Genomic DNA, 22,872 nt, shown 5'->3' with positions numbered 1-22,872 from the left:
CGAGTTCATATTTTGTCTGCTTGCAGCGGTTTAATTTAATATTCATACTGTGTTAACTGTTTTGAAATGTGAGCAGTCGGCCCATACCGTCTCGTAGTCAGATGTATTGAATTTAATGATTTTCCTCCGTCCTAAAAACTTATACGAATATATGTATAATATATAACATAGTTTGACTTGGTATCAAAACTGATGGAAAGCGTAGTACTTGTAAAAATTTCCCCCATGACTGTAGCATTTATATAATGTATGGTATATATAAGTCAGTGTGTGTGCCAATAAAATTTAGTGGGTTCATTTCCATAATCATACATCATTTTAAATACAATTGCATAGATTCGATTATAATGGAAGCTGAATGAAATCGGTCTACATATTTCCCTAGATCTCTGATGACATATACACAAATTTTCGTACTTCAATACTTTCAATATTATTATTATTAGATAAATGCAAAAAAAAATCTTTATTATGAATAATCTTATACCCCTGTTTATTTTCAACTCCACTCAGTTGAAGCAATACAACTTTAGATCAACTTTTTTGAAATGAAGATTTGACAAATAATTAAACAGCTGAAAAATTTTAAACAAAAAATCAAAACAATTTAATTTAGTTATTGCTCACGAAAAGGTGAATAATTATTGAAATATACATTTGTTTTGATTTATATTACGATGACAAAAATGTTTGGGCGAGATAGAGCCTTCATGATCGCTCAAATGCATTCGAACTTTTTTACGCCAATTAAGCCAAAGTTTTATTGACAGTTAAATGGCTTTTAAATAATGTTTATTGCATATTCATATTTGCGTTTAAATGAGGAATCATTGTGTTTTTTACTAAATGAGATGAAGGAATATTATCACAAACTCTCCATTTCCTTGCTGCCGGTAATTATCAACCGGCAGAACACATTTTTAAATGATTTTCACTTTGTGCTGCAGCAGCCTACAATATACACATATGGTTGTTACAAAACTTTCTTTTAAACATTATGAACACCATATTTGTGTAGTGTGGATAAAACACCAATGACTGAAGAGGAGCAAAACGCTTCAAAAATTTGATTTTACTCAAAAAGTAAATTACTTGTATATTATACATTTTTTGATGGTTGTCAGAGTTGAAAACCGTAATACCAAAACAAGTTGAATTTTCGCCCGAAACTTAGACATTACTTACTTATTTTGTATAAAGGTGTCGCCCTTGAAAGTGAGTGTTGAACTCCTCGAATCAAGAATCATCAAAAAAAAATTAAAGGGGCATACGCGGTACTTAGGAAGACTTAAGCATTATGTAAGAGTCTTGAACATGTAATATTTATTCATAAAGCTGACATACTTCTTGGTGCTACTTGAACTATGTAAACTACCTCAAGGAGAATTTGGTTTGCTCACTAGAAACACTAGATATCTATCTGTTCCACAGTTTTAACCCCTACGGGTATTTTGGTGTTCTACCAACTTCTTGCTGAAAGTGGCAGAAGCCGTTTCAGGCAGGACAGGATTCTAAGGCAGCAAAGAATGAAATCGGTAGATTTGAAGAATTACGTATCTGAGCACACAATTATTGTAATTCTAAGTTTTATAAGTAATTGAACCCTGTTAAAATGCAAGAATTTCTTGTTGATGAATTTGCTTTGAAAGGTACTTTAAATTAAGAGTATCTAGTGTATGCATACTTAGAAATTAGTTTGCAGGTGACGTCACGTGAAAAGTCCAATAATATTATATAGAAATTTAATATGTTAATGAAATTGCTGAACCCAATCAGAATACAATTTTCGCCTTTGCTGGATTTTCGCCTTTGATGATCTCGGTAATTTGTGTTACATATAATTCGGTTTAAACTTATTTAGGACATACTCTGAGGCAATTGTGTGATGCCCATGTCTATGTTACGGAATGATCTCTAAATTTTCTTCTGTAGGCCTAAGCTTTGATGAGGCAACAATGATTATCGCTGAAAGGGTATACAATATACTATACGGCTTTGACTAGAATGAGTTCAGCCTTACTTACAATAAGGAGATGAAAACCGCATGAATATTCATAAAGACATTACCATTTCGTATAAGTATATACTCGTACATACATACAAGTATATTATATATATTGTAAACCACTAAATAAATGTAAATCTCTCACATTTCTCATCACTTAAGTGCGAATAAATATGAATTATTCCCTAAGTCAATTGTCACTTTTACTAATTAAATCCACATGTCAAACAATCTGTTAGTGTAAGTGGATTAATTAGAGAAATGTTGAAAATTAATTAATTAGTTACGAGAAAGTGGGATTATAATTTTGCGTGAAAACTAATTTGCAATTAAGTATTTTATGCACTTAGCATTTATTTCAAGCTTTTCATTAAGAAATGCAGAATTAATGAAAGTTCTGTTATTACTCAAGTATAAAACCTTATAATTGAGATTTGATTGAAATTAATATTCATTAGCAAGAGGTTTGTAGTAGTAAGTTGGCAGTATCTTTTTCCGCAAACAATTTTGGGCATCATAATAAGACCCGTCATAAAATATGACGCAGAAACTTGTATATTCATAATTTCTGAGAGTTGAGTACTTATATTAAGCTCTGAGAGTGGTATATTAAGGTAGATGATTATTGAAAACCACTGATTCAAAAAATTTGTTAACTAGAAGGTTAATTGTTTCTAATTAATCCAATAGAAATACAGAGTTCATTTATTAACCTGTTATTAGTTGAATAAAATCTTTAATTATTTATATAAGATCCTTGCTTGCTAGAAAGAAGATAATCAAATCAATTCCAGTCTAATGCAATTATGGCTTTAATACCAATTAGTAGAAAGGTGCGTTAAAGATAGAAGATTTCTATAAAATTTTATATTTTGTAACAAGATACTCAACTACAATACTTTTTCCTATCCTTAGAGCTCCAGAAATTCGTCAAAACATAATAAAACAAAAACCTTTCACTGGTGCATTTTTATAGCGAAAAATATGTAAAAATTTCCGATCGTTCAGTTTGTATGGCAGCTATATGCTATAGTCGTCCGATCTGAGCAATTTGTTTGAAGTTTGTAGCGATGTCTTCGATAATAAACTTTGAAATATCGGAATCAAGTGATTGTATGCAAAAGTTTTTCATTTAAGGAGACAACTTCACAAAATTTGGCATGGATTATTGTCAAAAGAGATGGTGTAATCTCTGAATAAATTGTTCAGATCAATGTACCATATAGCTGTCATACAAGCTGACCGATCAAAATTAAGTTCTTGTAAGGAATGTACCGAAGTTAAAGTATTTGTTTTGACAAATTTTTCTCAATTTAACTCAAATTGCTTATACGGAATAATGGTGAAGCACTAAACGGAACTATTGAATAATACAATTTGTCAACAATGCGAAACTTATGTTTAATAATTCGTACCGCCATATTACTATTTCTCTGCTATTGTAATTATTCACTTTTTATAAGGAAGCATCAAATAGCTGCTGACCGGAGATCTACAATTAAATACTTATTGTTGTTAAAATTAAGGTATATGTATGTGTTTTGTACCCTGTAAGAAAATTTACCACTTAGAATTTAGTATATATTATTAGATTTTACATACTTCCTATTCTATATTCTATTTAATTGTTTTTGTGACCTCTATGACAGTTATTATTTGTTTATGTTTCAATATTTGCTTTCATTATTTTTCTATTAGTATATGTATATAATATATTAAATATTTATATAAATTATAATATCTATAAATAAATATATGTATATACATATATATGTTTCAATTTGAATTTTGTGTTTTTTTTTGTTTTGAACTGAATAGCTCTTAGAATGTTAATTTTTAAATTCGGTTTTATTTATCGTCATTTCGTTATTCATCTTCATTTAGTTCTTCTTTATCTAGTATTGTTATTATTAAAAATAATAATAATATAATCGTATAATATAGATTAGTTGGTAGAGAGTAAATTTTTTCCACATGGTCTATACGATATATACATGGCTAAGTTATAATTAATTTAATGTATACGCACTACCTGCGATCAATCAATCATTGCAATTTGCAAATGCTCAAAAATTGACAAGCTGATATGCGTCTGCTGGTGAAGTGGATTTGCCAATTGTCTGCTGCTTTTTAACTGTTTTTATCAACATCGGAAATGTTGTTTGGCTGATTCTGTACACAATATAATGGTAGGTGTCAGTTTTTTAAAAATACTCAGCAATGAAACTGATTAAAGAAATACTAAGCCATTTTATTCAGGATGATTCATAACAATTATTAATATATTAAGGTGGCTGGCAGAGCATATAATAATATATTAACGTAGCTGAAAACTGTGTTTTCAGAGTTGTAATATTATATAATATTATTTTCTGCATAGTATTATAAGCTTAATTTTATATAGTATATGGTAGAAAAGATTCTTCATTACGTAATATTCATGAATATTTTAGAATGTAAGTAGCTGATCAATCAATCATGAACTGTGGTTTTCGCTTTATATAAGTCAATATAATATGTTTTTTTGTTATAAATTCGACAATAGTCCCTTAAAATGTGGTTGCATTTCCTAATGATCCATTTTATATTTCTGTCAATATCTCCAACTAGTAACGTCAATTAATTTCACGCGTGTACTTAACTTGAGATTTTCGCTAAGGACCAAAACAGGTCTATGCGTAGCGTATTGGCGTACCATACTTACCTAATTTGAGATTGGCTAGTGTTACTTTATACATATACAGATATGTATGTATATCTGAATGTTCTTACCTTTTGGCTTTTATAATTTTATAAGCAATCGATTTAGTGCCTCACCCTGTATATAAAAAGTAAGGAAATTAGTAAAAATGGCAAAAACAAAGAATTGTGAACAAAACACGATTACGTTTATTTATTTTATGTGACATATTAGCGTTTTCCGTAATACTAATACATATCTATGTATAAATAATTATGATTGTATATACGAGGTTTGTTCAAAAAGTATGGCGAATTTTGTATTTCTTAAGAAAGTGTTTGTTTATTCATGAATATCTATTCTGCCCCCATCAAAGTAATCTCGCCTACAATCGAGGATATAAAAACTGCATCGAAGGAGAAGCTGAACAAAATCACAAGTAATTACCTCTTCAAGTGCTTTGAAGATTGGAAAATACGCTGTCATAACTGCATTATATCTAGGGGTGATTTCTTTGAAGCAAACAAAATAGATATCTATGAATAAATAAACACTTTCTTAAGTAAATAAGTAATTAAGTAAATACAAAATTCACGATACTTTTTTAACAATGTATGTATATATTTATCCTGCGTCGAGTAATACAAGTATCTACGAATGTATACAAAAGCTAAACTAGCCGACGGCACTATGTGAAAAAAATAGTTTCACCTTGAACACAGAGCACCTGACGCATCTGCCGATCGGTTGTCGGTGGCACGTTTTTGTGTTATTTTCACCGGTCTAAGTATGTAGTTGGCCGCTGGAACTTGTCAACGATGATACAACCTTTGGTTCTACGCAGACTTTTTTCAAGTTGTATTGGCAAGATGATAATAAATTCCATATACTTGAACAGAAACTTTATTGTCATAATGTGACTAGATTGACTAGTTTTTTTGGTTTTTTTTTTTGCTTAATCGAATGACGATATTTGCGAGGAAGCACACAATTTGTATATATTTATGATTGTATGAGTCCATATGTTTCCTTCTGGATTGTTCTACAATCGTTGAAGATAAATATATCAAACAACAAGAAATTCAGTGAATAGTCTCTTTATATGCATAATTCTGTATAAATGTTTGTAAGAAAGCAAATTACTTATTTAAATATCTTTAACGCTTCAGCATCATCATTAAACACTTTTTTGCGATGACTATACAACAACAAGTACCGTTCGTTGTATTGCTATAAATTCACCCGGCTTAAAGACAACGTTATTTAGTAGTTCTTTCGGGTGATGCAAGTTCTTTACTAAGAAAACTGAGAAAAATGCAATTCAAAATGACCAAATGGCATTTTGACAACGTAAGAATCAGTTCTTTTGAAAACTTCTAGAACAATTCAAATGTGAAAAATTCTTGAGTTTGTAAGTTTTTTTTATAAAATAATTAACACGACATTGTTTTGTTTGTTATTTATTCGTTTTATTTTCTACTATTGCTTCCTTTTTTTTAATGAATTTGAAAGCGACAAGGATCAGTTCTCATATAAACCTTTAAAGAGTTCGAAAACTATTGAAAAATGTTTGGAATTATTACAGTTTTAATCAGAGCTATTGCACCGAAGTAAACTTGCAGTTATACAGAATCAAGTTTCGTTCCCTGTTTCGAACCATATCAAAATATAATTGTTTCTAATAGCTTCCACCTCTCGGCAGATAATGACAAACCTCTAAGAGTATCTGAGATAAAAAAGTTTCTCATAAAATCCTTTGGCAGTTCCTAGTTGCCTTAAAACTTGTAGGCGTGATGTTTCGCTGGAGTTGAGATTGAGTGAAATATCTAAATTCCTCATTAAGCCATTTGATGATCGCTTCGTCGAGTTAAAGAAATGTAGCGTCGAGTACGATGCGAGTACGGAAGGGCTGAAACCGGAAAGAAACGAAACAAAACTCAAACAGTCCCGCCAAATTATATTTATATAATATAAATTCTCTTAAAGGTTTTTACAAAGCATTTTTTTTAACTGTTATTTTATACAATTCGAACAATTAGTTTATAGCTGTTTTTATACTCTTTCCACATGTGGCCACAGAGTGTAATAGTTTTTAAGCAATGCTTTTGAAGATCTTACTTAATAATAATCCTCTACACAAATAATGGTATTGGTTTATTTGACGGCCATCTCTTTTCTCTATTAACTGGAAGATATTTTTAAAGTATTTCTCTGCGTTTCAAAACTGCGAAACCAATCTCAGATCCTGTTTTGGGCACGAACATATAAAAAAGGAGCGGCAATTTTGACAATATAATAAATAGTGCTAAAACAGCAGAAAACGATAAAATTAATTTAAGACTGAAAAAAATCTTTCATATCAAAGAACTCTAAATCAAAAATTTAAAGTTAAAAGGACCAAGCCTAATACTAAGTATTAATTTTAGAACGCACCTTATGCTTTATAAGTCATAAAACCGAAACAATTGCCTACCAATTAAAACGTCAAAAATGTTTCCTTACCAAAATTCTCCAACGATTAGTAAGCGGGCAGCTGCTTAAAATATTTTCTGTAAATAATTACTTTTCCTAATTGTATTTAAATGTGCATATATATGTACAAAAAACAAACCACATTTATTTTTAGTATGCATCCAAAAGTGGTGTGAAAAGTCATAATCGCTACTTAATAATTGAGCTTGTGTTTGCGCTATCAATTTACGCTTAATAAAACCCGTGAACAGTTAAAAATGTGCGCTTATAAGCAGACATACATACACACATCTACAACATATTTAAATTTTTTTTTTGTTTTTTGTTATTCGTACAGGAATATGGTACTATGTGTAGGTAAGTTTGTGTTTTTTGTGTTCTACCTGTTGGCTGCCTCTTAGTGAATCTTGTGTGGCCCGATGGATGTTTTGTAGACTGCGCAAATTGTTGAAATATTTCGTTTGCTACATCATCGTTTGGGAAAAGTAAAAGTTTTGTTTATTTACATTTATTCGAACCTATACAAATATATTTACGTACATAGAAGTAAGCACAACTAAATAGTTATAAGGGGTGATTCATTTTTGATTATTTTTATAGCAGCACCAGTTCTTCACCATAATATCATCTTACGTCGCTATATTTTATCCAACTTAACACAGTCCCAGTTCAGACATGGAATCTTTTGTCCCCAAACCGGTTTATTGTGGACGAGGGGACGACGAGGAAAGACGAACGGACCGTGCCGCTCGTACCCGGGTGGCACGCTTTGTGTTCTTGTTCGTAACAGTTCACTGCTACGCAATTCCTTTTCATTTTGAAATTCTTTTCATGGTTGCAATAGCGCTCGGTTTCAATTGAATATATACGATATATTAGGAAATTTGAATTTCGTTGTCAATTTTTTGTATGTATAGGCAAATATGTATGCATAGAATAACATATATATTTTTGATATTTAATTTAAATTTTTAATAACAATTAGCGGTGTTAATTGTTATAATATATACATAGATGAATTATAATAAAAATGGTAACTTTACGTTTTTATATATACATAAAATATTAAGATGCTTTCATATTTATTTCTGTTAACCGCAAAGGATTTTGTTCGAATATCATTTTATTTAAAACAAAAATTGTAATTAATTCATGAATGTTTTATAATAAATAGAAAAAATTATAGGTTTTTAATACTCCCTGAAAGATTAGGAAATTCCTGTTATAAATATAGCGGGTAGGTAATATGCATATTGTTCTACCACATTCATGGTAATTCCTTGCAAGCAAAATGTGAGACCACCATCCCAACATACAAATGAAATAAGCAACACACTCTAAGTGTCGCATAGCCGAACCACAAAAACATTTGCGAAAATTTTATGAAAAAGAATGACAGAAAAACTTGATTCTTGTTGCTGAACTCTTTTTGCTTGTGTGAACGCACACAGCGACACCAGAAGAGAATTGGCCGTTAATGAGTGACAAAAGAGTCTCCATGTAAACGCAGTAACAGGCGTCTTCTTACAGATCAATAAGCCCCTACCCTGTCTTTGAAAAAGTTTTACTATCTAATATGTCTCCTTTCCTCCATAAAGATAATACAATTCCTATGCACCAATTTGGGTTCCGTGCAAACCACGGCACAGTACAGCAAGTAGATAGAATTATTAAAGAAATTAGAAAACTATTCGAGTATAGAGAGTATCTTTCAGCAATATTCCTTGATGTAGCTCAGGCATTTGATAAGTTGTGGCATGAAGGCCTTTTATATAAAATTAAAAAAATTGTGCTAGACCCATTTCTATATATCTTATATACAGCAAACATTCCAACTGGTAATAATGTATTGACATCGACTTTCGCGGATGACACAGCCCTAGTATGCCGTAATAAATGCCGCATCAGCGCGTCAAATGTACTAGAGAAGCACTTAGCTTTGGTTGAAAAATGGCTAGCCAACTGGCGAATAAATGTCAATGAACAAAAGTGTAAGCATGTTACATTTTCACTAAGACCAAAAATGTGTCAACCGATTAAAATGAATAACATCTTAGTACCACAAGCAAATGAAATTACTTATCTTGGCATTCACTTGGACGAAAGGCTCACGTGGAGAAAACATATGTATATTTGGTAATAAAGCTAGCATGAAAATAAAAGCAGCAAATTTTAACTGGCTTTTAAATAAAAATTCTAAACTCAGCCTAGACAATAAAGTTTTGTTACACAACGCGGTAATAAAGCCGATTTGTATGTATGGTATACAACTGTGGGGCACGACCTGTGCAACTAATATTGATAAAATACAGAGGTTACAGTCCGAAATCCTTAGAGCTATAACGAGTTCATGGTACATTCGTAATGAAAATATTCACAAAGATCTTGGTATGCCTATGGTAAAGAAATAAGCAGAGGATAGCAGAAATAACTATGAGTTTACACTCCGTAACCATCCAAATCCATTAGCTAATGCCTTGCTACAGTCCTGTAATCAAACCCTACTAAAAAGGAAAGATCTATATTTATACTAGATGTTAACGCAAATAATACTTTTAATTCAATTTAAAAGAACTTGAAGGTATTCGACAGCACTTGGTATCGAATACATACAGTTAAGTACATTAAATATACTTGATGCCTAAAAGCATCGATCCCAATTCTCAGGTTTCCTGCCCTCATATGATCTTCGAAATATATCTGTATGCATAGGTTATAACAATATACAACATTTACTACTTTCCTTCGATACAAGTTTTGTTTTCAAAAGGTAATAAAATTCAAAAGTTAATTAGTTAAGATGTCAAACAAATCATTAAAACTGAATTAAACTATAATTTATATATATATGTAGTGCAAATATATGTATTTACACTATAAGAAGCAATCAGCCTATATACCATATATTATTTTAACTTAGTCTATTTGTAGAGCAGCCGTCATTTGTTCAGTAGTGTGTAGTCTTTAATAAATCGGCATAAATATGTATAATATTAATGAAAGTATTTTGCTGACGTCTGTAATTTTTAATAAAATTCTATCATTTTCGTTTAAATAATTTTTTTTTGTATAAATTAACTTATTAGAATCAATCTTAGTAATACTACTTGTTGACATTGATTGTTGATATTGGTTGCTTAAGTTCATGGAGTTAGCAAGATATAAATATTTATGTATCAAAACAATCAGATTTCTAGTTTTTTGTAACTAATTATCAACTATATATTATAGTTTGGCGTCAATTAACCCAATTTGATTAATTCAAACCTGGTTTGTTGTCTAAACAAGTTTGCTACGTCACAGAAATGATTTTTGCGGTTGCAAATTTATATTAATAACACTTCTGATCTACAAGATTGAATGAAAAAATCGTAACGAGTAATTTTTGACATCATTAAAATACATATGTGCATAATATAAGGTATAATATGTTTATACCCGAATTTAGATCGTTTTTTTGGTAATTGATCAAAACACAATTAATATCTTTATTATTACATTTTTATAATTTCTTGATGGATGTTTCTGTTTACAGGAAATACTTTAAAAAAAATATTTAAACAATTTTCATTAAGTTGTGCGCCCTTAAACTACAAGTAAAGGCGTTCTCATCGCCCCGATTTTTATCCTTGTGGTAATTTCAAAAATAAAAAAATCACGGATTCTGGCTTAGTATAAATGTCATACTTGTCAGTATGGCATAAGTAAATTGAAAAAGTAATCCTGTATTTCACTTTTTTTTAGCCTCCAGCTGTCATTTTAAACATATATACAGATTGCTGCCTGATTCTAATTGTATATCGATTGTCGAAAGTTGCCTGTGTATATTTGAAAACCAAAAAAATATATTAACACTTTCAGAATATTTCAGTATATTTAGCTTAATATCTCCTTTTAGAAAATAATTGATTCAGATTGAAAGAAGTACTACATGGACTGAAAAGTCATTGGTCTGACCCAAAGATCGCGCCACAAACAAAAAATCTCTAGCTATGTCATAGCTGTTACCTTTAATTAGAATACTGTCAAGACATCTCTTCGCATCGTCCTCAAGTTATTAGTCTCAATATGATGTTAGCTCTGCCATTTTTGCTAACAAATGAGAAAAAGTGAATTTAGTGTTTTGATAAAACTTTGTTTCTTGATAGGAAAAACCCCGTTGCTGCTATTACTATTGATTAAAACAATATACTTGTAAGTCACACGGCAAACCTTTGCCAGCATATTTAGCCGTCAAGTACTGCAAGAACACAAGAAAACACCGTGAAAAGGCGTGAAATTGTGTTGAATGCACGTAACATGAAATTGATTATTTTATTTATCATCATTGGCCTTTCAAAGAAACGCGTAGGTCACATCGTTCAGGATAAAGGGATACAGCGACGTTTTTCATCGCGGAAAAAAGAATTTATCGCTTGGCGAATCGAAGACAGCTATATTAAAGTTTGTTGTTGGAGATAAATGAAATGGGTTCACACTGTCATATCGGTTACTAAGGGATATAGCTCACTTATATTTGGTAAAAACATTTAATTTATCATAATGGACCTCGATGTTAAAAATAAATACAATTTGTTTGCACGAAATGAAAAGCTCTAGAATTATCATGTTACTCATAACTATATATCTACATATATATTTTCGTTATTTTATTTATTTTAATTTATGTACAAATTACAAATAAAAATGCACACTGACCTGATCTAATTACATCAACAAAAATCTTGGTATATTATCAGGCACTCGACATATTGCCTATATGAATGCCTATAACTATGCCTCACTTTTACGGCCTACATTTAAAAATCTGAACAACGTAGCGAACGTAATAAAAATCGTAAAAACACCGTATACAAACATGCTTTCACGATTGCACGTTCACACGTACAGTTTCGTTCATAATAAAAGTAACGCCAGTAAAAGTAATTTAATGTGTTAAGCATACTCGATTTTCGTATTTGGAATGGAAATCGTTGAGGGTAACCACAGGTTTAAAGTGCTCGCACTTTGATTTTTGATTATCCACGCTAGAAGCATAACTGTGAGAACACTTCATAGCAGTGCGTGACGTTGTTAAGCGTAATCGTTTCTGACCTCGACGATACTTGTATATAAATGCATTGATTCACTCCCGAGTCGGAACACTAGCGAACCTGTTCCGAAGAATGTGAAGACTTTTCTATCGGCTGGTACGCCATTGGACACCGTTCTATGGGATGCGTAAGATATAATCGACTACCTGAAGAAAGACAAATCGACATATTTTGGTGAAAAAAAGTGCTCTTCCATTATAAGAAGGCATCGGTACACAAATTTGCCAACGCCATAGCCAAATTGGTTGAACTAGGCTACGAACTGCTGCCACATCCGTCGTATTCTCTAGATTTGGCTCCTTATAATTTCTGTTTGTTTCCAAACATATAAAGGCCAATTATCTTGTTTTGAAGACCTCGAACAAACATAATTTTCAAACACACTACGCCGAGGAATAAACCTCAATTTCTAGTAAATTTAAATTTTTAAAGCTAGATAATTAATGGAATCGTATGAGTAAAATTTGAATTGTGAGTGGTTCTTGATTCAAAGAAAATATTTTCGTAAAATTATATCGTTTTCGAAATAGGTTTTCAGAGTATTTTTTTTTTTTTTGTCTTTGATTTGTTTGAACTTTTTTTTCTATAAGCTTAATGTTATAGATCGATATGTGTAGAGAGGTATATTTATCGATGGTTTGAAATTTCGCACTGATAAACTTATCTACATGTTGTTAGACTGGTAATGATGAAGCTTTTAATATACATTTAAAAATGTTTTAACTTTATTTTCTTTTCTTCAATTTGATATGGGAAATGGTTAACTTTGATAGTTTAAGAATCACCGGGTCTATCTAACAATTCACAAAATGCTCCAGCAGTCTGTTATTTCTAACTTTTACCATTCCACTTAGATTGCACTATTTTCCGTTAAACTTCAATGGAGAACATATTTGCATTACACATTTTATATAATTTTATTTTATTTTTTATTTCTTTACATTTCTATACATGCAAATTTACAGTAAATGTACGACTTTTCCGAATCAAATCTTAAGAATATCACACAAATACCACTTAGGACTACATTGTAACCAGAGCAGCCGCTTGAATGCCATACAATTTAGTCTGATTGCTTTCATAGACTTGCTGACATGGATCAAGGGCGGCGCCAAGTGTTAGACTCCATATTTTTTTATGTAGAATTCCCGAAAATACATAAGTTTTATTTCTGTTTGGTAATATATAGTATATTTAGATGAAAATGTGCGCATTAAAAGTATCAGTTAATGGCTAAAACGATAAAATTGCTTGACATTCATATTTTGCACTTAGTTTATTAACTAATTTAATTGTTAAATGTTAGAACTGGATCACTGATGTTTGCAAATTAGTACTGTTTCTTTGTTTTATATAATTAGCATCTATGGACATACGCCATCGGAAGTTTTCTGGAATGCTGCAATGGAAAGAAATTATAGTAATATAGTTCAAATTAAGTAAATATGTATGTAGAATTGTAAGGGTCACCACGATATGAATATTACATATACCATATCTTAGGTGTTAATTTTTGTTTTTGTTTTTTTGTGTCTGTGACAATTTCGAGTTGGAGGCTATCACTAGAATTGAATTTATATGCTTTGTAGTTAGGTCTAATCTTCAAAAGACACACCTAAAAAACTCAGCGATCGAACAATTGGGTTTGCAGATAAAGCGTCTCGAGTGAATCAGGCTTTGGAATACAAAAAAAAAAAAATAGATGGTCTCAGACGAAGCAACCATTCGAGGTGGTCTTATAAATTCTATATAGGCTGTATAATCACTAAAGACATTAATTGCATTGATCTTCTAAGAAAGTTTGTTGCGGACGAAAGCATACAAAAAATAATTGAGATAGCCGCTACTCTAGATATAAGAAAAAAACGGAAAGTGTCGGGCATATCGTCCATTATATTATATGAAATAAAAAGATTTCTTTCAAATCGCTTTCTCATCCGTATTCTGCGGATCTGGCCTTTAGCGAGATCTATCTGTTATCAGATCCAAGAGAATGCTCGCTGGGTTGAAGCAAACGATAAGCCGTTTCGATGTTGAAAATATAATCGGTACTTTGCCTTGAATGGAAATTATATATAGAATAATAGTAAAACTTATTTTACGTACAATTGTTAATTGTAAAGATTGCGATTATTATTTTTAATGAGAATTTGGCATAAATTAATTGTAAAGATTGCGATTATTATTTTTAATGAGAATTTAGCATAAATTGTTCTAATATAATCATATACCTATTTCACCGTTCTCTTGTTTATTAATAATGTATAAAAACGTTCTTCGAAAGTTTTAAATTTTTGATTATTTGTAAATATGTTAGATAACCTTAGTCGGCTTATTGGTCTAGAGCTCTCAATGGTGAGTCAATACTCGTAGCGAATTCCCTTCAATTGATAATTAAAAAAAGTTAATTGACAATTTCTTAGTGTTGATAACAATTAACTAAACTTTTCGCTTTGTTGGCGACTTTTCCCATTTTATGCTCGTACAATTGCAATTGAATTATGAATTGACTTATATAAGGTTGTTAAAAATTTTGTTATTCTTAGAAAATTACAAACTTTTAACATTTGTGTGTACACTTTATTAATACATATATTAGATTTTTACTTACAAAGATGTCGCAGGCAATTCTCTGTCTTCAGAATGCACAGATTATTGAAGGTTTTCGTCTTGCCGGCATCATCTATACCGCAGACCGGTCTAAAGTCCTGCAGATCGCAATTCATTTGACACTTAACGTTCGCCAACGACTGCGCCAATGCGAAGGCGTACAAGGCAACTATTTGATAAAAAATAATAATAAACATTAGTTTACTTGATGTTGTATGTGGAATATATATATATATAAATATACAAATATTTAACGCCCTGTTTAAAATGTTGTAGGCTTAACAAACTAATATTAAAATATGCAATTTTTTATAATAGAGACTCGATAAAAATCCAAATCGGATAATCGTAAAGATTTCTAAGTTATAACTACCACAAAAACCAACGCATTCGGTATTTAGGTGAGCATATACTATTGGTAGTTAAATTTAAAATACATTTTAGACATCCGTTTAATTTAATTATTTAGAAGTTATTAATTATTTAGTAAGAAACGCTTATAATATTTTATACTCTCTCTACATGTTGTGCGGAGTATAATATTTTTGTTCACTTAGGACGAATTGAATTTCAGAAGTCTGTCTAATCGTCCGTCTGTCCGTGCAATGATGTCTTGAGTACAAATGTTGATGTAGGGTGCGTTCGAGCTACGTAATAATTGCACCAGTACAGCTACTGTGTTGCATTTGGCTGATACTCTGCTGATATGCAGACAAAAATTTAGTATTGCCGATTATTTGCATAAATTGCGTGTAAAAAGTGACGTGAACGTGATGATGTTGCAAGTGTTGCCAAAAATTCACGCAGAGCATGATACTTTGACAAATTTGCAACACTGCTGTCGCGATTGCCATCTCGAACGCAGCCGTATTGACGAAACTTGGCACTCAAATTAGTTGGGTATTGCAGTTGGGCAAAATCTGACCAAACTTGGTGCAAACACGAGTGAAATCGAATAATAACCATACCCACCTCTCATATAAAGGTTATGTTCAAAACTACTGAAAGTGCTATAACTCGCTAAAGAATATCGCGAAAGAGCATACAATTTTGCAGTTAAGAGGATTGGTAGGGTTACATGTGAATCAGTATAAAAATTGGACCATAGGCGTGCTACCGCCCACTTGTAGGGGAAATCTCGTAAATCTGCAAATACTCAATCATCACAACCAAATTTTGTAACATTATAACATTATTTTGAAAGAAACCGGATCACATCAAGGTCGTCCCAATACTACCCCATATAACTCATTGTTAAATTCTTTCAGATCTTATAACTTTACTATAAATTAAGCCCAAATTCATTGACACTTTAAACAAATAAAGTCTTCCAGGTGTGGCACTAGATACCAAATATGTGGACCTAAGTGTCAATGGCTGAGTTTTTACCGAAAATATCGCCAACCTACTGGAATATTGAAATTCAGAGGATATCTTTTGCTGATTACAAAATATGACTGGTAACAAAAGCTAATAAAATCGAGGCAATATTTTCCCTATCCTCCAGTGTGTCACAGAGAAATTACTAACTGATACCTTTTCCTATTTCAATTTGGCTATCGTTGAGACGAATATTATGTTTTTGGTGTGCACACCTTTTCGGTACTTCGAACATCGAACTGCTAGTAAACCTATGGACGGACCGATAATCGAATTGAGATGGGCATTTAACTCAATCAAATTCAGGCCAACAAATATTAAACTTTGTCGGATGAGCCGCGGTTGGCGCACAGCTGTCTAGCTTTTACATTATACGGTTGATTTCATCGTCGAAAATAGTTTTAAAAACAAGTGAACGCATATGCTAAAAAATCCTATAAATTTGTACTATTTGAAATTTTTTATACGTATATATGTAATTTTCATATGAGATAAGAAAAAAAATATATATATACATATGTCATAAAAGTATTTGCGTTCGAAAACCCCATGGAATAGTTAATCAACTTTATGCGATACACGATTTTTGTGAATTCATTTATTACTACACATTGTATGTCTGTAAGTATGTATGTACCCATGGTATTACTTTATTTAAATACAAACTCACCACATTAAAATAACAAACAGAGAGCGCATTAAAACGCGCGAATCGATAGACGCCAATTGGTCTGGCCAAGCTACACACCAGATCTTCGCAATACCGAGCGCACACGCCGCACCTTTCAGCCCATCGCTCTACACATTCCATTGCCATGGAGCGTGGAAATCTGTGTGTGTGTGTGTGAGTGAGTGTGCTATGTATACAATTGAAGTGGCGTAATAATATTTATTAAAAAAAAAAAAAAAATTTTTATACATTATTAAATACACACAATTTTAAACATGTCGAAATTGATATTCCCCAGATGGCTCGAAAGAGCTTCTACATTGAAGACTAGTTCACACAGTTTTTACTTTACTTGTCAATAAATAGACACATGTATATGTATGTACACATTAAATTGTCCTTGTCATATGTACGAGGCTGATCAAATGATTCTTTAGCCCAGTGATTCTTAAATTTCATTAAACAGTCTGAAAAATATTTTTTCTGGGTCTTCAAAATAGGCCTTCGTGGCGATAATAACCTCCTCATTTCAAGCTCATTTCATTTATCATATTTGGTATCAGAAAAAGTCGTACGAACACAACTCTGACTCACAAATCTTCATGATGAAACTGTTGGATATTCCCTTTCCGGCCGATAAGACAGTTTTCGCCCTCTTCAGAGCAGGTTCGCCATTGAAGTCCACTATTTCGACTATTCTTTGGTTTATGGTGTGTACCAGTGTATCCATGTTTTATCGACGATCATTAAAAGACGCAGAATCTCGTATTGTGTTTAAACAACGCCAAACACTGTTATGAAGTATACCCTCGGTTACACTTGTTGTTCGGGGTGAGCAATATTTCAGGCTATATGTGATGCGGTTTTTAGTATCTCTCGACTTTTAGTCGACAATGTGTCAACACAAGATCGTAAACTTTTCTCACATTATCCCGTTTCAGGACACCTAGACGTATGACCAAAAAAAATTCCCAGGCTACTATTCGAAAGGTTTGCTAAATTTTTTGATTTTGGCAAACGATGAAATGAAATTGATCGATATCGAGAATATTTCGCTTTGTGGTACACATTATCAGTGAAAATGATATTAATCTTGTCGTCGAAATTAGCATCCAGTGATGTTTTCTTTTTCTCAATGGAGTGATAATAAGCGATTGTAATCAAAGTGTAATTCAAAAACGGGTTTTAATGACAATCATTCAACTTAAATTAAAGATTTATCTTTCAGCCCTTCTATCTAGATGTAAATGTAGTATGAGTCATATAAACATATATTATTTACAGAGATATGCCTGTAGGAATGTACGTGCTCTCAATAATTCATTTATAATGTAATTTAAATCGAAGGTATAAGTCAGTTCGACGCATACTGCGTTTTATTTCAAATGCCCCATTTGTATGCGTAGTGGCTATTGATACGAATAATATTTCCTAGCATTATCTAATTATAAAATATGTATGGGAAAATTTATTTTGGAACTGCAAAACAATGAGTCACTTTCGATAGTATTGTTATTCTATTATATTTTTTTAAGAACTAAGATTCCGTAATAAAAATACTATAGATCGTATTTGAGCTTTGGGCGAATTAATTGATAAACTACCCTCAGAACAATATTCTTGAGATTAAATTAGGCCTTTATTAAAATAAGACCCCTTCTAAGTCTAAACTCAAAAACATTTCATGAGGATAATGCAACAAAAAAAATTTTAGAAAAGTTGCTCATATAATTAACATAAGACGTTAAGATACGGTACAGGCCTTAAGAATAGACATATATATGAGATACACTTTTTCCAATTAAAAATATTTTGTAAAAAGTAAAAAAAATATCTGCGTTTGGTATTCATTTATGGATCCGATACATAACCAAACTTGACAAGTATTGGGCGTTTTTTATTTTCCGTTTTTTTCAGTCAAAGCCGTGATTTTTTTGATTCTGGTCAATCTTGTATTTTGTCGAATCTCCACATTTCGGGTTCTGCTCATGTTTAAGACGTCTTCTTAAGCTGTTGTTAATGTATTTATAGATATGGATTTCATATATTTGTAATGCCGATGGCGTTTCTTTTTTCTAGTGCTTAAAAAATATAAAATATATTGCCACATGAAGCAATTGTTTTAGGATATGGCGAAATTTAAGTTAAAGTAAATTTTAATGGTTAATATTATAATTCCGTTCAGTTGCCGGGACTCTTTCTACACTTTGTTCTCAAATTGCTAAACGGTCTTAGCCGAGAAAGTTTTGTCAGTTTCGCACTGCTTAATGTTCAGTTCGAAAAATATGTTAATATCGAAAAACATTTCTGAATATAAATTCGTATGTGGCATACATATATATAGCGGCATTAATTATTATTATTTTTTTTAATTTCCCTCCAAATTAAATTGTCTCTAAATTCGTTGCTGAAAGGTACTAGAAGATAATAGTAATAATATTGTGTATAGGTAGTGACTCGATTACTTAGCAGTTGATTCTTGACGACAAATCACTTAATCAGAGAAAAATCAACATTAAAAAATCTATAATACGTCAACTTATTTCGGGTATAGAATCCATAAAAAATCGCATTGAAAAAATTAATTATTTAATTTAAGAAACTTTTTTCTCCGAATCCTCTATTTTACTCTAACGCAGGTTATCTAATATAAAAGTTTTATATACATAATTACTAAAATATGTTTACGTACGGGTTAAAATGATGGCGAAGAGCTTCATATTCGTAAATTTAATATTACTGCGCTTGACGATGAATCCGTTAATCCAACAAAAAGTAATGCAACAAAATCTGGCTTCGCCGCAAATTGCCGTATTATATACAGGTATCTATGGTATATATGGTATGTAGATACGTATTTACGTAATTACATAAAATTACTGAATAAAACTAAGCACTGTTCCAGACAGTTCACTTGCTCAATTAAGTAGTTGCTACTTGGAGCTTGCAACAGGGGAACAGCCTTTATTTGCGTACACGTAGAAACACAAAATAGAATACAATCACTTTTTGGCACAAACTAATTAAGTGTAAGTTTATATAAGTTATTTGCTGACGCTTCTTTTTTTGCTTTGAAATTTTTAATTTATAAACTCTTCTGTAAAATATGAACAACACACGTTGAATTGATGTTTTTTTTCTTTTGCAAATTTAAACAAAAAAATATAAAATTATTTAAAGAATATTAACGAATTTTCGCTATAAACACCGTTACGAATATTTGGTGAAACTCAGGCGCCTCTTTGCGGCTCTAATAAACGCACAATGCCGTGGATGAAAGCGAACTAAACCGATCGGTGGACCGTAAAGTGCGCGATTGGCAAACAAAGTTCGCGATCGAAGGCGATCAATTGAACCGCGCCAAGATTTCAATACACACGTATGCACACACTTTCACACACAAACGTGTACGTTACGTTGTATGTTTGTATAAAGGCGTGCGCGCACGAAGACAGCGCTCAACAAGACGGATGGACGAAGGAGAAACGCGCGTGGTAACAGTATCCTCAGTGGACCAGGCGAAATATTAGAAATTGACTTCAACCCTGTTTGGCGCAACGCTTTGCCTTTGCTACACCCGTCCGCAACGTACGTACATATGTGTGAACCTGCATAAAATATTGCAAGCGTATAATTTTTTCGAAACTGCACGTGGCTATTAGCCTCGAAAGCTATGGCGGTAAACTCGAAAGGTTGGAAGGTGGGATCAATACCGACGCGTTTGATTCTCCGCAAGAGCACGAATAATAATAAAAAGAATAGCAAGAAAGCAGACTTTGTGAAGTGTTTGCTGTTGAAGCTCTAATTTGGCCCCGTCGACTGGATACGAAACAGGAAACGCGCTCGTTCCAACACTTGAATGAGCAATCGATTAATCAACCGCAGCCAACACTGTCGCAGACGTAAGAAAGAATCACAGTGGAACGCTAATCGTACGTTAGTTTTATAGAACTTTTGCGGCATGGCACGGCAGCGGAGTAGCAGCGGCGACGCGACGGAACTGTGGATCAACGGCTCAGCGACTCAGTGGCTCAGTGGTTCAACACAAATCGGCTTACTGCTAGCTAAAAGCGTACATGCCGCTGTACGTATGTGTGTGTCGGTATGCATATAAGTGTATACAAATCGACAATAGCCGGCTAATAGCTAATCGATTGTGATCGCGCCGATTATGCGCTTTGTTGTTGTTATTGCTATTATTGTCTGCCGCATTAACGATTGCGGTTTGGCTGCGACGCTGATGTCAGCAGCGATGATTCTAACGCGTTGTTGTTAGTGAGATGGAACACAAATTTATAAAACAAAACAAAAAATGATTAGAAAATAATAAAATTAATAAGAACGATGTTGCACGCGAGCCCAGTGTCAAAAGCGTTGGTGAATATCAACATCAACATTGTATGCACAATGATTATATGCGATTGAGGATGGTTCGATATGTACTTAACCTCACCGACCGGGGAAGGAGTTTCTGCGCCGTTTCTGACCGTCAACGAAACATCGATCTGGTGCACACCGAAAACCAAGGAACAGTCGAAATAATCGACTTCATTATCAGACCTGTTTAGAAGAAGGCGAAGACTATTTTATTAGCCAAAGGTCACTGCGCTATACTATGCTGAATTATTGTAACGGTCCCAATTGGCGAAGAAAAAATAACTCTTCACACCATGACTATGCTCTGATTGATAGCTCCGCTTTCGCCACGGCCAAATTGATCGAATTATCCTTTTTACGCATTAATGACATGTATGCTCCGGACCTACAACTTCCAAGCCTCCATAAAACTTATTTTTCAAACAGGTTAAATAAGTTGCAGAAACCCTGGTTGTAACGCAACGCGCTAAAAGAAGACTATGTTGGGCTATAAGTCGAAATTTTTTCAAAATTTCCGTTTTATAGGTTATGTAGTTATCGGACCACCCTCGTATGTATAAACAATGCATAATTACATGCAGAAAAATGTTAATATTGCAACTTGGCGCGCACAGAAATGGAATTATGCTAAACTATGTGGTCATACTTCCGATATAAGTCTTCACACTACGGAGAGTTTTGCGCATACAATATCGATTTAACTTCGATTTAGTAATAATTGTTAGCACTTTGGTCCACCGTTTACCGCTAAAGATTTAAATAAAATATCTGTCGCACGCGTTGTCAGTTCGTTCACGTTCTTTGCTCTACTGAATGCCCAATATTTGCAAATACACTTTCAGCTGCGCTTCCTCTCGGTACGAAAGCAATAAATCATCTAGCCGCCAGATAATAGTGTGTATGATGTGTACATATATAAATACATATGCACAAAGGTATACTTATGCATATACACATTCATACATTTGTACGCATTAAATACCACATCAATTTCTTCGCGCCTCTCGTCACTGTCTTTAACTTTGAAAACCTTCCCATTAAGATACACACAAACTTACACACATATAATTTCTTTTGCTGCCGCCATTGGTTATCATCAGAAGAGTCTTTCGTCTTAAAACATTCGTCATAGCCGCCAAGCTGCTAGTTGTCTAGCTGTTCATATTACTTTGCAGCTAAAAGAAAATACTGCATCAATAAAATTTTTTTTTTTCTTAAGCCTCATTTCACACTCCTTCCATAACCCTGGTGTCTTTGGTCTTATCGGCATTATCTTCCACTCAAATGAAGTTCAACCGAAATTGTGAAAGTAGTGAAATTTTTGAAATTCCTTTGTGGATTACAGTGTTATGTAGATGATTCGCGTAATCCACATAAGAATTCAAAAAATTTAAGAGGTCATAACCTACCTACCAACTGCGGGAAATACAATTCGAGTAATAGATATAATTTCAACGCATTTTAAAAAAATTTTTTATTTTATTATTAACGCGCAATATAAATTTGAGCGAATTCTCTTAAGATTCTCAATATCTTATTTAAATAAGTAAGAAAGAGCTAAGTTCGGGTGCAACCGAACATTTCA

At 32.5% G+C, this 22,872-nt stretch overlaps 1 protein-coding gene across 3 annotated transcripts; it reads right to left on the bottom strand.

Annotated features, from left to right (window-relative positions):
- Positions 1–13,155: 13,155 nt before the first annotated feature.
- peg (pegasus) lies at positions 13,156–20,828 on the bottom strand. Of its 3 annotated transcripts, none has more exons than XM_014234044.3 (4): positions 20,686–20,828; positions 19,603–20,007; positions 14,862–15,029; positions 13,156–13,649 (listed from the first exon to the last, which is right to left on the bottom strand). In XM_014234044.3, the coding sequence occupies exons 2-4, from the start codon at positions 19,628–19,630 to the stop codon at positions 13,615–13,617; spliced, it is 231 nt and encodes a 76-aa protein (XP_014089519.1). In that variant the 5' UTR covers positions 19,631–20,007; positions 20,686–20,828; the 3' UTR covers positions 13,156–13,614. The 3 variants fall into 3 exon arrangements, with proteins under 3 accessions (XP_014089519.1, XP_036229354.1, XP_069963515.1); XM_036373461.2 differs by having other exon boundaries at positions 20,119–20,826; XM_070107414.1 differs by having other exon boundaries at positions 19,603–20,826.
- Positions 20,829–22,872: the final 2,044 nt, after the last annotated feature.

Source organism: Bactrocera oleae, chromosome 2 (genome assembly GCF_042242935.1).
Source record: "Bactrocera oleae isolate idBacOlea1 chromosome 2, idBacOlea1, whole genome shotgun sequence".
Taxonomy (NCBI): domain Eukaryota; kingdom Metazoa; phylum Arthropoda; class Insecta; order Diptera; family Tephritidae; genus Bactrocera; species Bactrocera oleae.
The sequence above is the reverse complement of the archived record's forward strand: the minus strand, read 5'-3'. Positions and strand labels throughout refer to the sequence as shown.